General features: G+C 39.2%; 1 protein-coding gene across 1 annotated transcript in view; it reads right to left on the reverse strand.

Moving 5' to 3' along the window:
- The window catches only part of map1ab (microtubule-associated protein 1Ab), a 34871-nt gene that overhangs the window by 2888 nt on the left and 17652 nt on the right, over positions 1-14331 (reverse strand). Inside the window, exons 3-5 of the mRNA XM_053505453.1 lie at positions 11462-11544; positions 11157-11294; positions 32-10487 (exon numbers count right to left, since the gene is read on the reverse strand). Of these exons, the coding sequence (XP_053361428.1) occupies positions 32-10487; positions 11157-11294; positions 11462-11544 (10677 nt within the window). The remainder of the gene's footprint in view (positions 1-31; positions 10488-11156; positions 11295-11461; positions 11545-14331) is intronic.

The raw sequence follows: 14331 nt of genomic DNA on the forward strand, positions 1-14331 counted from the left end.
ATTCTTTTAAATTGTTTGCTGGGTAATATACCTGCATTGCTCTTTAGACCATTGACAAGTCCTTTTCCTGGAAAGTTGTCTCCCTTAGAACCCTGAGTCTCAGGTGTGCGAGACACACGGAGGGTCTTCTCAGAATCTAATCTTTTAATAGAAGGGGCATGAGGTGAGGAGTCTTTGGATGCCTGTTTTACAGGTGTTGTGGACCTCCTGCTTCTACCATCACCTTTACGTGCTGGAGATGCAGACTTTTGCTTCCCTAGAGTTTTCCTCAACCCTTTGTTGGTTTTAATATCTTTCTTCATAGGTCTCTCTGTGTGGCTTTGCCCATTTAAAACAGCTTCTGGGTCAACCATGCACACATCAGGTTTGGGAGGCTGAGGGACTGGGTCCTTCATCGGAGCAGGTGGAGGATCATGGGTTCTTGGAGATGATGACTGGATGCCACCTCCACTTGCACTAGTAGCAGACATTTTGTCCACTGGTAAATGCTCTGCATCCTCATCAGAGTCAAGGTTTCCTTCAGCTGTGATAGATGGACATTCCTCTGTCTCAGGTGGTACGTCTGAGTCAGACTGAGAAGGAAGAGACTCACTCAAAGAGGTTGGAGGGGTTTCCTCTCCTGCAAGCGATACTCCATGTCCACTTGCCATGCCACTTGCAGGACCATGTGTACCTTCCTTGCTATCTCCATGGTAGCCATGAGAATGATGGCGCTGTTGTTTGTGAGATCTTCGTTTGACAGAATGTTGTTCGCGTTCATCATCAAAATCGTCATCCTTTGAGCAATCACTTCTGGCATCCTCTTCTTCCTCCTCACTAGATAAATGGTGTGGGCTTGGATTAATAAATGATGGCGAAAGTTCTCCTTTGCGATGTTTGTATAGTGAAGGTGAGTGAGACGACCTGACATCCATGCTGAGGTCAGAAGGTCGAGTGACATCGTCCTCTGATTCTTTTAAGGGCTTAGGGGTGTGTTCACTTGAATGATCTTTCTGCCCTTTTAAGTCATATTCCAGCTGTTCTTTCTTATCTTTCCCCTCTTGAAGGTGTTTAGACGCATCCAACGTACTATCAGATATAGCTGTGGAACATGTAGTAGTCTTCTGAGTCATCTCAGAGGCGGAGGTGCTTTTTTGAATTGACTCATCTCCATCTGTTTTCTTTGTATCTTTTTCTGGCAAATCTACTTTCACTGTTTGCTTTCTCTCTTCTGTCTTGCAGTCAGATTCAGCTTTGACCTTTTCCATCTGTTCTTTCTCTTTGCAGTCCTCTTTTACTTCAGTCATGAATTCACCCATTTCTTTACTCTCTTTTTTTTCTTCAGATTTCTCTTTAACTTGCATTTCTTGTTTCTCCTCTTTCACATCAATCTTTTCACACTCCATTTTAACCTCCTCCTTATCCTGCCCTTCTTCTTTTCCCTCTTTCTTGTCACCCATTATCTCTTTGCCAGGGATTATCTCCTCTACCTTCAACACATCTTCTTTCTCCTTCTGCTGGTCTGCTTGATCTTCTGGCTTTTGTTTCGTGCAATCTACCTCGTGATCCTTAACATGATCTTTTTTCTCTTCTTTCTCATGATCCTTTTTCTCTTCCTTTTCTTGATCTTTTTTCTCTTCTTTCTCTTTTGAATCTAAAAGGCACATGGTGCCAAGTTCACCTACTTCATTTGAAACTACTTGGGAGTCTGTACAAACTTCTGTTGGTCCATTGGATGACTGTTCGACTGACAAATGTGCCACCTGTTTCTCTAAATTAGCCTGAACAGAGGGCATGGTTAAGGTGACATCAGCCTGTTGTCCGGCCAATAATTCTGTGATTCCTTTCTCATCATGGGGTGCAGCTCGTTCACATTCGATTCTACAAGGTAATGTCCCTTCTTCTTGTTCAGTGTCAGATGATTCTTCATAGGGGTGTTTATCTAATGAGTCAGCTTTCTTTAGTGGAGCAATATCAAACATAGCTGATAAAGCAGAAGCCTCCTCAGGCTGTTGAAGTACAGTTTTTGCAGAACCAGGGGATTTCGAGCACGGTGAGTCAGTCGCTAAAATGTCTTTTTGGTCAGATGACTGATCTTTGTCTGATTTAATACTTGCTAATTCTTCCTCTGATTTATCCTCTGTTGATGATATATGGTCTTGAAGGAAAGATTTTGTCTCCTCCAGTGGACTAAGTGGTGAAAACCTTGCAAGACTGGATACAGATTCAGCTGTTGCAGATGTGAGCCTTTCAGAAACTTCCATGGCTTCATCTCTTGACTGTACTCCAGAGCTTAAATAGGATGAATCTATTGCAAGAGATTCCTCTTCTTTGATAGAAGAGTACTCATATGACATACTATCGACATCAGTCCTCAAATGAGCACTTGGTATTGTATTTGGAGTCTCTAAAAGTCCCTCAGCAAAGTGCTGACCTGTAGAATATGAGGCGGAGGTTGACGATGAATAACTGTAGGATGAAGAGGATGAAGATTGAGTGGTATCTAATGTGACAGTTTGTGCACAGGTACCTTCATGTTTACTATCAGAAGTCTTCTCTAACTCGCCTTCATGTTTAATCTCACTACTCTTGCTTAGATCAGGATGTGGTAAACTCCTGTCCTTTTCCTTGGACTGTTTGGTGTCTGTGCTAACTACCTCATCTGCAGATTTCAGACCTGTTGTAACTGTCTCACAAGAGGTTGTAACAGGTTCTTTGTAAAATGATTCGGCTGTCTCCCCCTGTAAAGGATCTGTTAAAGCTACTGATACAACATCCTCCTTATGGGTTTTAGGTGAGTATTCTGCTACACATGGCTGCTCTTGTTTTTTCTCATTTGATTTAGAATCCACTGTATCAGATTCAGTTTTGGATTCTTTCTCAGACGTCTCTCTGGCACCTTTTTCCATTCCTAAATCACTGGCCTCGTCCTCTTCACCTTCCTCACCTTCATAATCACCTTCTGCTTCTGCAAAGATTTGTTCACTTTTGACTGTCTCCTCAATTGCCATGTGTGATTTGCTGGCCAGAGCACTTCTGTGCTCTAATGCAAGGACACTGTAGTGCTCCTCAGACGATAAAGTGGAAACATGGCTGCTTACATCTATAGAAGTTGATTGAGCAGGCATCATAGTTGTCTCTGGAAGTGTATGTGTACCAGATGAAATCTGCTCTTTTTTGCCATCTGATGAATCTTCTTCTACTTGCTTTGCTAACTTTATTGGCATCTCATTTTCACTTGTTCTGGTTTGACTCTCTGGAATGGTCTCAGGTTGATATGACGTTGACTGTATTGTTGTGGTCTCCGAACTTATCTGATCTCCTGAAACCATCCCATGTTTGGATGTCATATCATCTACATGAGTCCCAGCTTGAAGTGATGACATAGTATTATCACATACATGTTCATGTAATGTAGCCACTGTCTCTTCTGTCTTCTTTTTCTCTTTAGCAATGTCTAACTTTTCAGGTTGTGGCAGACTAGAAGCTGAGGGACATGGTAATGTTGATGACAATTCAGAATAAGTGTCTTTTTCTTCTTCTCTGTGGAGAGAGCATGTGTCCTCTTTGGCAGGTTCCTTCTCTTTCTCTTTCTCTTCTCTTTCTAATTTCTCTGATTTGTCATGGACTTCACTGGAAGAAAAATAACTTGATTCAGATACAGAGGTGGTTTTTCTGTCATCATGCAAGGTGTCATCTACTCTCATTCTAGCTGCTTCTTCTTCCTGGTATCTCATTTTATTATCTTGCTCAGAGCAGGTACTTGGTTCACTAAGGACACTAGTCTTCATCTCTGAGAAAGACATGTCATAGTCAACCTTGCTGAATGATACTGGTTCTTCATCACTTTGTTCATCTATTTGGCATGCAGCTCCCTGCAATGATGACTGGCTAGCCCTTCTGCTGTCACCTACATTTATGTCAAGGTTTGTTTTAGAAAATTTGCCTTTGTCCTCTCTGTCCTTCTCAAGATCCTCTGAGACTGGTTTTTCATAAGGCTCATATTTAGAAGCTTCGTAGCTCCATTTTTCTGGTTGATAAGTGGTGTGGGCATCCGTTTGCTCTTTTTCCGTTTGTGTCTTTTCAAAACTGTCTGATTTTTTAAAACATGACAAAGATGTTTCTAACACTGGAGAGACCATCTCACGCTCTCTTTCCATCTCCCTCTGCATTTCCTTTTCAGGTTTAATGTCTGTTGATGGAGGCAGCGTTTCAGGTTTTTTCTCAACACTTGACTGACTGTATGCAGGAGACGATAGCTCAAGCGTTGTTACCGTGGTGGTATGTTCTAAAGGAGTTATTGGAATAGATGTGGTTTTTGGTGCCATGGTTTCTTTCTCCAACTCTGGTGAAATCTTTGTTAATTCTTTCAATACACTTTTGTCATCTAACTGAATTGCTGATTCATCTTTTAAAGCACCTGATGGAGATGGGATTTGTTCGGTTGAACTTTCCTTACTTTCTTCTAAGACCCGTGGTTCTACTGACAATGGTCTTGAACCTGCACCCCCCATGCAGACAGCATCTCCTTCATCTTCTTCTGGACTTACTTCATTATCTGAGTATTTTGTTGGAAATTCAGTGCCCAATGACGTTTTTATACTACTTTCTGTTTTTTCCTTTACTGAATATAAAGCTCCAGTTTTAATGTCGTCAAGACACTTTTCTTTATACTCTAAATTCAACTTAGAGCCAATGTCCATTTTCTCAGATACTGACAAGAAGGTCTCAGTTTCATAGGCTGACAGGTGCTCTTCATCTTTGTGCAGTTGTGTTCTATCTACAAGATCTGTCTGGTCTTCAACATCTTCTGTCTCTGAACTTGACAACGAGATTCGTTTAGTTCCTTCTAGAGCTGGTTTCTCTGGCTCTTGATCCAGTGGTATTTGAGTCACAGGTATGGGAGTATCCTCCTTTTTAGGTTCTTCTGTACATGGTAAATCAGCTTTTAAATCCATTACTTTATCTAATTCAGATGTAGGAGTGTGTTCAGTTAGTGATTTGATGGGACTTTCCTTGGATACCAATTCAGGTACTGAAGTGACTGTTTCATCAGGTATTTCAGCTTGATCTACTTTTGGTATTTGAGAAGATAAATAAAGCTCTTGTGTTTTGCTGACTATTGTATGTACCTCTTTAGTTTCTTGATCTTTGTCAGTTACATGTGTTCTTTCTGAAGTGGATGTGGGTATGTAAACTTCTTCCATTTGAAGCTCTTGTTTTTCTTTAGAGTACTGATCCTCTTTGTCTGCTAAATCGGTTTTCTCAGAAAAAGGTTCGAAAGCTTTGGATTTGTCTTCTGCTATATCTTTATCCTTGGCTTCATGATCAACTTTTGGGAAATCATCCACTTTTCCTGGAACTAATTCTTTTGGTGCAATATCTTCCCCGATCTTGTCTTTATCTGTTGGTGTTTCAGATTTGCTTAGTTTTTCATCTTTAGATTGATCTGATTGGTCTGCTTTGAAAGGTATTTCTGTCTTTTCTGAACTAAGATCTGCTATAGATTCGGATTCCTCTTCATGTTTTGTTGTGGATCCTTCATCATATTTGCATGTTATTTCTGACTGAGGCCCAATTTTCTCCTTAGACAGTTGATCCTCTTTCACCACTAAATGTTTTTCCTCTGAGGGTACCTGGAAGAATTCTGGCTGAACTTCTGTCATATGTTTGTCTTTAAAGTCAAGGCTAGATTTTACTGGTTCGTCCATTTTTTCATCAAAAGCCTTCTTTGTAGTGTCCTCCTCACTTTTGTACGATAAATCTGTCGTATCCAGACTTGGTATTTGTTCTGTTTGGTCTTCCTTAGATTCTTCAACTTGTTTTGATACCACCACGGTATCTTGTACTTCTATAACTAACTCAGTCTCCACTACATGTTTATCTGTTTTTGGAGATACATGTCCCAGTGAGTCTGGGTGCTGTATTTGAGAGGACATGTCTTCCTTGGGCTCTTCTTTGCATTGTTCTTCCAGTTTTGTTTTGTCTTCCAGCAGTGATGTCTGGGAATGCCTCTCATCCACATCTTCTTCAAAGGTTTTGTCTGTTGTTTCCAAAGTTAATTCTTGTATTTGAGGCTTAATGTTTTCTTTCTCTGTTTCTTTAGACTCTATTTTAATTAAAGATGCATCAACATCTTTGGAAGTGGGCTGCGGTGTTACAGCTGTAGTAACTTCTATTTTTTTGGCCATGGTCTCATCTAATTTGTCTATTTTTTCTGGTGCTGTCAATACACCATCAGGTTGTTCCTTCTTTCTGTCTTTTGTCAAAGCTTCATCCGATGTTTCAACTTGTGTAGATGGTAATATTTGTAAGTCTTGAGCTTCTTTACTGGCCACATCTGTCTCTTTTGTTTCAAGGTCCTGTTTGATAGAGAGGTCAGCAGTTTTGGTTTTTGACTCTACATCTTGAGGAATATCTTTATGTTTCTCTTCAGATTCTTGATCTTGCTTAGTCTGACTTTCTGTCTTGTCACAAACTTTTGGAGACACCTTTTCCTTTTTAGACAAATCTATTTTCTCTGATCCTGATATACATTCCTGCAGTGCTAGTTTTGTCTGTTTTTCTGTAGATTCTAATACTGACACATCTGTGTCTTTATCAATATCTTGTTTTTCCTCTTTTTCTTTCTCATCTTCATAAAGTTCCTTTTCTTTTTCTCTTTTCTCATCTTTAACCCCAAGTGCTTCATCTGTATGACTACGATCCTCAAACGACATGCTTTCTCCACCTTCTACAGATTTGACATGGATAATGTCTTGATATTTTTCCTCATCATCTCTACTCGTCTTTTTTCCTTCTTTGATTGTATCTTGATCTGTGACCAAATCTTCCATTGTCATTAAAACTTCCTCCGTTGTTGTGGGTGCAGTAGTTACAGTAGTGGACAACTTTGCATCTTGAGATAATTCCTTCACTTCCCCCAAAGACTGTTCCTTTTCTTCCTGTGTCTGTAGTTCTTTTTTATCAGGTTCTGTGATAGTGTCTGATTTATATTCCTCTGCCTGGTCAATTTGTATACTTTGTTTTTCATGCTCATCCATTTTAAGCTCTGAGGGGGAAACCAGTTTCTCCTGCTTTTGCTCCAAAGGTTCAGAGAATGTCTTGGCTTTATCTTCCACTGGTGATAAACGAAGAGGGGAATGGGTGGCACTAGGTGGTCCAGACTGAGTAGGAGAGGCCATTTTCACAGTGCTGTCATCTGGACTGAAGCATCGATCTTCAGTCTCAGTAAAACCACCAAAATCTGAAACTACTGCTTTAGAAATAGTCTCTTCTCTAATTGGTGAGACTGTCCTTTCCTCCAGCTCAGGAGAGAATGAAGATTTTTTGTCCAGTGTGCCTGGCTCAGGACTCCTTGGCTTGTCACTTTCTTTTGCTTTCTCTTCTAGTCTCTGGGACACAGCATATTCCTCCTGTAGTTTTCCAAGTGTCATGTCAACATTCGGTGTTTGATCTTCGTACTCATCCTCCTCATCTTCATCATGGTGAGCAGTGAGCTCAAGTTCCTCTATCTTCCCCTCCAAGGGAAGAGGTGGAAATTCCTCTGAAGGAGGTGATTTGAAGCCCCTGTCCTCTTCCAGGGAGGATGTTGGTGAGATAGTTCCAGCAGAGTATAAGTAGTCTTTTCCTTGAGTAGCTTCTGTTTGTGTTATTGGATGCACAATATTTACTGTGTCCAAATCCAGTGAGCTCTTTCCAGTGTCCTCAGTCTGAGGTGCTGTGACAGATGCCACTGACTGATCCTCAGTAACGGAGGTTGGAAAAGAGGACACTTTTTCATATTCAGTGATGGATGTTGCTGAAGAAACATGTTCCTCCTCTGCCAGTGGAGCAGCAATTATGCTGGTGTACAGAGAAATTGCAGGTTCTTGGATAGCCATAAATGGTTTTACTGTTTCATCACCCATGGTTTGCATTTCTTTCATACCATGGATTGCATCAAATGAACCTGGTTGATCTGGTACTGAGACATTATATGGACTGACTTCATACTGAAGGTGATGTATCCTGTCCTCTGCTACTTCATGAATCTCTTCATCTGAGATGGTCTGCTCAGTTTCTGAGTAACCAGGTATAGTCTCATCTTGAATATAGGATAAACTCTCTGCTGCAGCTGCTCCTTGAACTGCGGATGCAACCTCTTCCTCTTTGGGTGCATGAGTATCCTCGTCTGTCTTATACTCCCATTCCTTTGTAACTTTTTCATCAGTGACATCTTTGATTTCTTCATCTGCAATGGCATCCAAATCTTCTGCCTCCTCTAGTTCAGCTTTTTCAATTACATATTCATCTTCTGTATGCACTTCCTCAAGTTCTGCCTTTGTTTGGTCAGTAAGCTCTTCTCTGCTTATGTGTTTTTCCATTTCCTCAACTTCATGTTTTCTGTCAATTCCTTCCATATCTTTAGTATCTTTTACCAAAGCTTCGTCTTCCTCTTCCCCTATTCCCATGTCTTCTTCCTCTTCTACTGTCTTCTTCTCAACTGTCAACACTTCTTCTTCCTCCTCCTCTTCATCCTCTATAGCAGTCCCTTCATCTTCAAATTTATCAGCCTCCTGCAACTGGCACTCATCTGCAGTTTTCTCAGGTTCTTCTTTGATATCTGTTGGTAAAAGGGCTTCTTCCTTATCTTGAGATTGTGTTTCCTGGGGTTCCCCTGTACTCTGAGAATCAAATACTGCCTCTTTCTCAGAAGTAGTGTCAGGGATTGGTCCAAGTTCTTCTTCAACTGATATTTTGGAAGGTGCCTGGGCAATTTTCTCTGCCTCAGATTGAACTATCAGTGTTTCTTTTTCTCTGAGCTCCTCAAAATCTTTTGTCAGATCTTCTGGAGTTGAGGGAACAGATTTAACCTCTGTTGCTTCTTTCTCTTGTTTTTCAGACTCAGGTTTCTTGGAATCTGGTTCTACAATGGTGTCTACCTTAGGAGCCTTGCTCTTAGTTGTTTTGGGTTTTCCTTGAGTTTTTGCCTTATGAAGAGTCTTTCTGACTTCTGGTGTAAAGGGTTTTAGCTCAGGTTTGGTTATTTTCCTTAATTCTGGTTTTAAAACATCTTTACTCTTTAATTTTTTCTCATCTTTTTTCACAGAGTCATCTTTCTTTAGTTCATGTTTATCTTTCTTGCTCTCTTTCTTCTCCTTGTCCTTTTTCTCATCCATTTTAGTTGCTCTTTCTTTGGTGGATTTTTTAATTGATTTCTCCTTTAATAACTTTTTCTTTTCAGTTACTTCGGTTTTTGGTTTCAATGGTCGAGTATGTTTTTTCTCCTCCTTCTTCTCAGTTTTGATCTCTTTGACAGTTTCAGTCTTCGTCTCAAGGATGGATGTGTCTTCTTCTTCAGTTTCCTTCTTTACAATCTTGGTAGGTGTGTGTGCCTTGGGAGACGACTTAAGACTTTCTTTGCTTTCAGCCCTTTGCTTTAATTTTGGTTGTTTTGTCACAGAGGATGAGACCCCTGAAGCAATGTCCTTTTGAGTTGCCACTGGATAACGCAAAAAGTCCAGGTGTTTTAGCTTTTCAAGGCCCTCAAGTATTTTGTTCTGTGGAGCATTGCCAGGGAATAGAACTCTAACAATCTTCTCTGTTGGACTGGCAGGGAGCCACACCACAAGAGCTGTTATAGATGTTAAGTATGGCACAGAAATTTCTCCTTCCTTTCCATTGGGTAAAATAATGCCAGTTTTCGCTTTGCTATTACCTGCCCATTTCTGCATAAGAAATTGCATTTCTTTACTGTCTTTCACAGGATTGAGGACAAACATTTCTAACCTGCCCACACCCATCTTGTGAAATAGAGTGATAGGTTCAATTGTATTACTAACTACTCGGAAAAGAGGTTCAGGTGTCATTCCAAGCTTGTCAAGGTACTGCAATGTCAGAGAGGCCTCTTCAATACTACGCTTGACTTTTAAGTTTGATTCAGATGTGCGCAGCTTCTCTGGTACGTTGAAGAACACAACTCCAAGCTCTGGTGAGATAAGGTTTTTCATCCAGTCACTGTAGGTAGTTGAGCCTTGTGATTGCTCTTCCTCTTGCTCTGCTATCTTCCGCTGAAGCAGTCCATTTATACCAGGGAGGTTGTCAGCGCCGATGTGGGTGAGTAGAATGGAGTCAATACGATCCAAGTGTCTGACAAGCTTCCAAAAGCATGACCTTCTCTCAGAGCCACCGTCAATCAAAATATTAAAGCCATTGACTGCAAACAGAGCAGAGTCCCCTCTACCACCAGGGAAGATGTAGCAGCAAGGTTTGGACAGCTTAAGGAATCCTCCAGATGTGGGTGGCTCAAGCAAATCAAATGGGGATGGAACATCTACTGTCTCGGAAATATATTCAGTGAAGTCTGTCACACCTTCCATTTTGGGAAGTGTGGGCTCTGGATTCAATTTGAAATCCATAACCTCCCTCAAAGGCTGTCCCAGTGATGTCCAACCTGCCTCAACCCGGCAAGACACAGTGAGCGTTGCCCGCTGCCCGGGGACAGCTTTTTCCAGCACGCTAACAACCTACATTTGACAAAGAGAGACAGAGTCAGCATGAACACTTACCATTTAGATTACATTTACATAGATATTGTGAATGTTTTCTTTTAATTAAGCCCCCATAGTATTGGTCTAAGGCAATGTGACAAGGTTTTGTAAGGAATTGTATGCCAAATTTCAAGTTGGACATTATTTTCTATGTAACATTTTTTTTGATGCAGCCAACACCAGTCTAGTGTTTATAAAGATTACACCAAAAGGTAAATGAACTGTAAAAAGAAGCAGTGTTTAAAAATTCCACTGCTATGCCTGATACACTTGTACCAGCATAAAACTAACATGTCAGTATTACTAATCACACTCCTGTCAGTATTACTGCTTCTCTGAGAGTGATCCATCCAAAACATGGTTATATGGTACACAACAACAGATGGGCTACAGTCATTGGACCTATTTCATTGATATATCAATTGCTAAATATGAGTATAAACAGGAACTCTGTGTATTTATGACAAAAACTACAGTTCGATTACTTACTGTCACGTATTGTCTACACCGCTTTATCCTGTATACAGTGTCGTGGAGGGCCTGGAGCCTATCCCAGGAGACTCAGGGCACGAAGCAACTACAGTTCGGTTGATTATCAAATAAGATATACTGTTAACTGAGGATTTTAAAATGTCTCTGACTTACCCCAGGATCGGCCAAGACACGTGAGACAGCTTGGTGACTAAAAACCCCAGTTTGGAGAACCAGGTCACCTTGGTCCGAGTTCTGCCCACTCAGGACCAGTAGTTTGTGCACAGCTGGGTCAGACACAAGAGACCGGACCTAGGACAAAGATAGAAACAGAAAGGGTATTTAAAATAAATCCTATAATTTTTTTGACTTTGAGTTTCTGCAAGTCATATATACTTTGCAATCATGTTAAAAATATATTTAATCAAAATTGTGTTTGATCTGAACTGCATGTAGACAACAGATTAGAAAAAACAGACCTCTGAAAGAACTGTATCTTCTGATGGATTGACTAAGACAACTGTTTCCAATACATCACTTCTGTGGTGTAGAGTCCTTTGCCCTGTGAGAAACATTCAAAGGTTTTAATTGCAGACAGCAATTAAATAGATGGATGTAAAAGAGGACTAATGTCCAGTTTTTGGAAACTCTATTATAGAAAGTCTTAAAAAATATATGTATTGTAAATTCATAGACCTTATACCACTTCCCTTTAAAAAGATGTAGATGTACAATGCAATTTTTATATGCAACATAACTTTTCAAACAATATATTGCATGTAACATGCCACAAAATCCATAGATCCTGTTATATTTTGGAGGAGAGCAAAAAAAAAAAAAAAAAGGTGACTTGTAGTCTTTCTTTATACTAACTATTTATCCCAGAATAAACAGTAAGTCATTATGTTCATGCCACTTTTAATTTAATAATTTTCTTTTTCTTTAAGATAAATGACCTGTGATAACATACTGCATTTAACTTCAATTAAAATTTTAAGTTTCAATAGGTCTGCATTGCAACAAACTTAATAGAGTAATAGAGTAATAGAGTTGTAAATAGTCTGATACAAGATTAAACTGAATCTTAATAAAAGTACTGCAGAATGACTGTAAATGGGTTCCCAGCTGACGTACGCCCAGAGTGTCCTTTATTTCCAGAGATTTCAGTGACACCGCAGTTTCTCACTTGCTACATGAGCTTTCTTACCTAATCACAACAATGTGTTGTTTTTTTTATTCTGTGAGAATATCAGTGACATTTCTTTGCTAATAGTTTAAATTACATTTCTACAGTTTATGGATTATTGTTTTCTTTAGACATTACTCTTTTATTTGTAGCTGACAATACTGTCAACCTGTAAGAAACAGTTACTTAGAAGCTATGAGAAACATACAGTTTAACACTGGAGTGATTGCACATACGAGTTTTGAATCTAGAGAATCATCCTGGTGCAGTGAAGTTCAGTCGACCAAAGCGAATAGTTTTGAGTAGTTTAAAAAAAATACTAGGTGTCACACAACCACTCAGGTGCACTTTATATTTGTGGGAAATACAGATCTCGTGATTATTATAAAACTTATCAGCAATGAATTGTACAAAAATAATGCTTGGTTAGTAATGTATTTTTTTTAAGTATATAGCTAATATAAACATGCATTACTTTTGCGTTATGTTTGATTGACTGTTTCATTTTATGTACAGTATTATTAAAATCACAGAAACTTTACACTCTGTGAAAACTTCGTTCACCCATTTCACATTGTAATAACAAAAATGAGAAAACCACTTGTTTTTTCAATATTCATTTTCCAAACCAAAATGAAAAAAAAAAACAGATCATGGGTTGTTTTCCAGTTTCCGACTTTTCCGCAAATCAAGAATGAAAAAAAAAAACAGATAACAAGCATTCACTTTCCCTTTTTATTTTTTCAAAACCTGAGACAAAACCTTAGAAATTTTTTTGCATACTTACTTCTGTAAGTAAATCCTAATAGGGCAATTGACAAACTACCCTTATGTAAAAACAAGTGCAACGGGATAGTTTAGATAATGACAAGCATTATAAAATATGATTTTTATATTAAAGTACTAAGTAATGGCAATATGTTACTTTCAATAAAAAGTAACAAGTAATAGAAACATTCATCTTATTAGTAACTAACACAAAACTGCTTATCATGCGTGCTAATGTCAAATAACCCTTAGTGTTTCTGCAAAATAGCCACTTCTCTAGCACATCGAATAACTGCACCTCAGTCCTACCTCAATTGACCTGTTAAATATAAATATCCACTCATGAACACTCAAAACAGGAGCACTATGTTAAAATAAGCTCCAACAGAACAGTGACAGAACACAGACCAAGCTACTGCACTGCTCCAGATAGTTTGCTCCAGATATAATCACCCCAGAGGAAGAAGCCTATGGAATCTGGGAATGAAATCACCTCATCTGACGTGATGCGACGATAAAATGGCTTCTCACAGCATTACTTGACAGCATAATGACTTTTAGACTTTGCTATGGTGCATGTTGTCCAAAGCAATGTATTTATTTTAGCTGTTTGTTTGTTTGTTTGTTTGTTTTTTACAATATGTATATATATATTTTTGATGGCATGGTCAGCTTGAGGATGATTCCTGAGAGTATTGTGGAAATTACTGGTCCAGGGCATATAACAGGATATTCCTACAAGACTGAACACAGAATGTTTCTCATAATGTTGTCTCTTGGAGAAGAAGTTCAAATGTATTGTATTCAATTTATATGCAGAATAAAATTAAAGCAGATTTTTAATTAGTCATATCATTACTATTATACAATAAAGCTTAAGTCTTCTTTCAGCCCAACATACCTCTAATATGTTTTGCTTTTACTGAGCCATCCAAAATTGTTGTGACATGTAGATTAAACATTCCGTCCTACTGAACCTTCTCAATAACGATTGTCCTAGTTTCTGAAGGTAATCCTAGTCTGGCAACTTGGCAGCACTGATCGATTTTGCCATTAATACAATAAAAGCTTGTGTGACTAAAACTAGGACTTCCACTTGGGTGTCTGGGCGAAGATACAGCCCTGGCCTCAATCAAAGATATATAAACCACACCCATACTGTATGTACATGTCCTATAATAAGTAAACCGTAATTCTCCCAGTAAACTAAAACAGCCCAAATGCCTTCTCTACTGTTTTTACAAACTTAGTATAATGAATGCATATACCAGCAGACACCTAGAAGACAGGAAAAATAGGTGTGGATATTAACAAGATGAATAGGAAAAACATGACACAATGAGCAAAATGGAGGGCACAAATGAGGACAAAAATGTCCAAAATGGTGACAAAGCA

The sequence above is a fragment of the Clarias gariepinus genome, chromosome 10 (assembly GCF_024256425.1).
Source record: "Clarias gariepinus isolate MV-2021 ecotype Netherlands chromosome 10, CGAR_prim_01v2, whole genome shotgun sequence".
NCBI classification, from domain to species: domain Eukaryota; kingdom Metazoa; phylum Chordata; class Actinopteri; order Siluriformes; family Clariidae; genus Clarias; species Clarias gariepinus.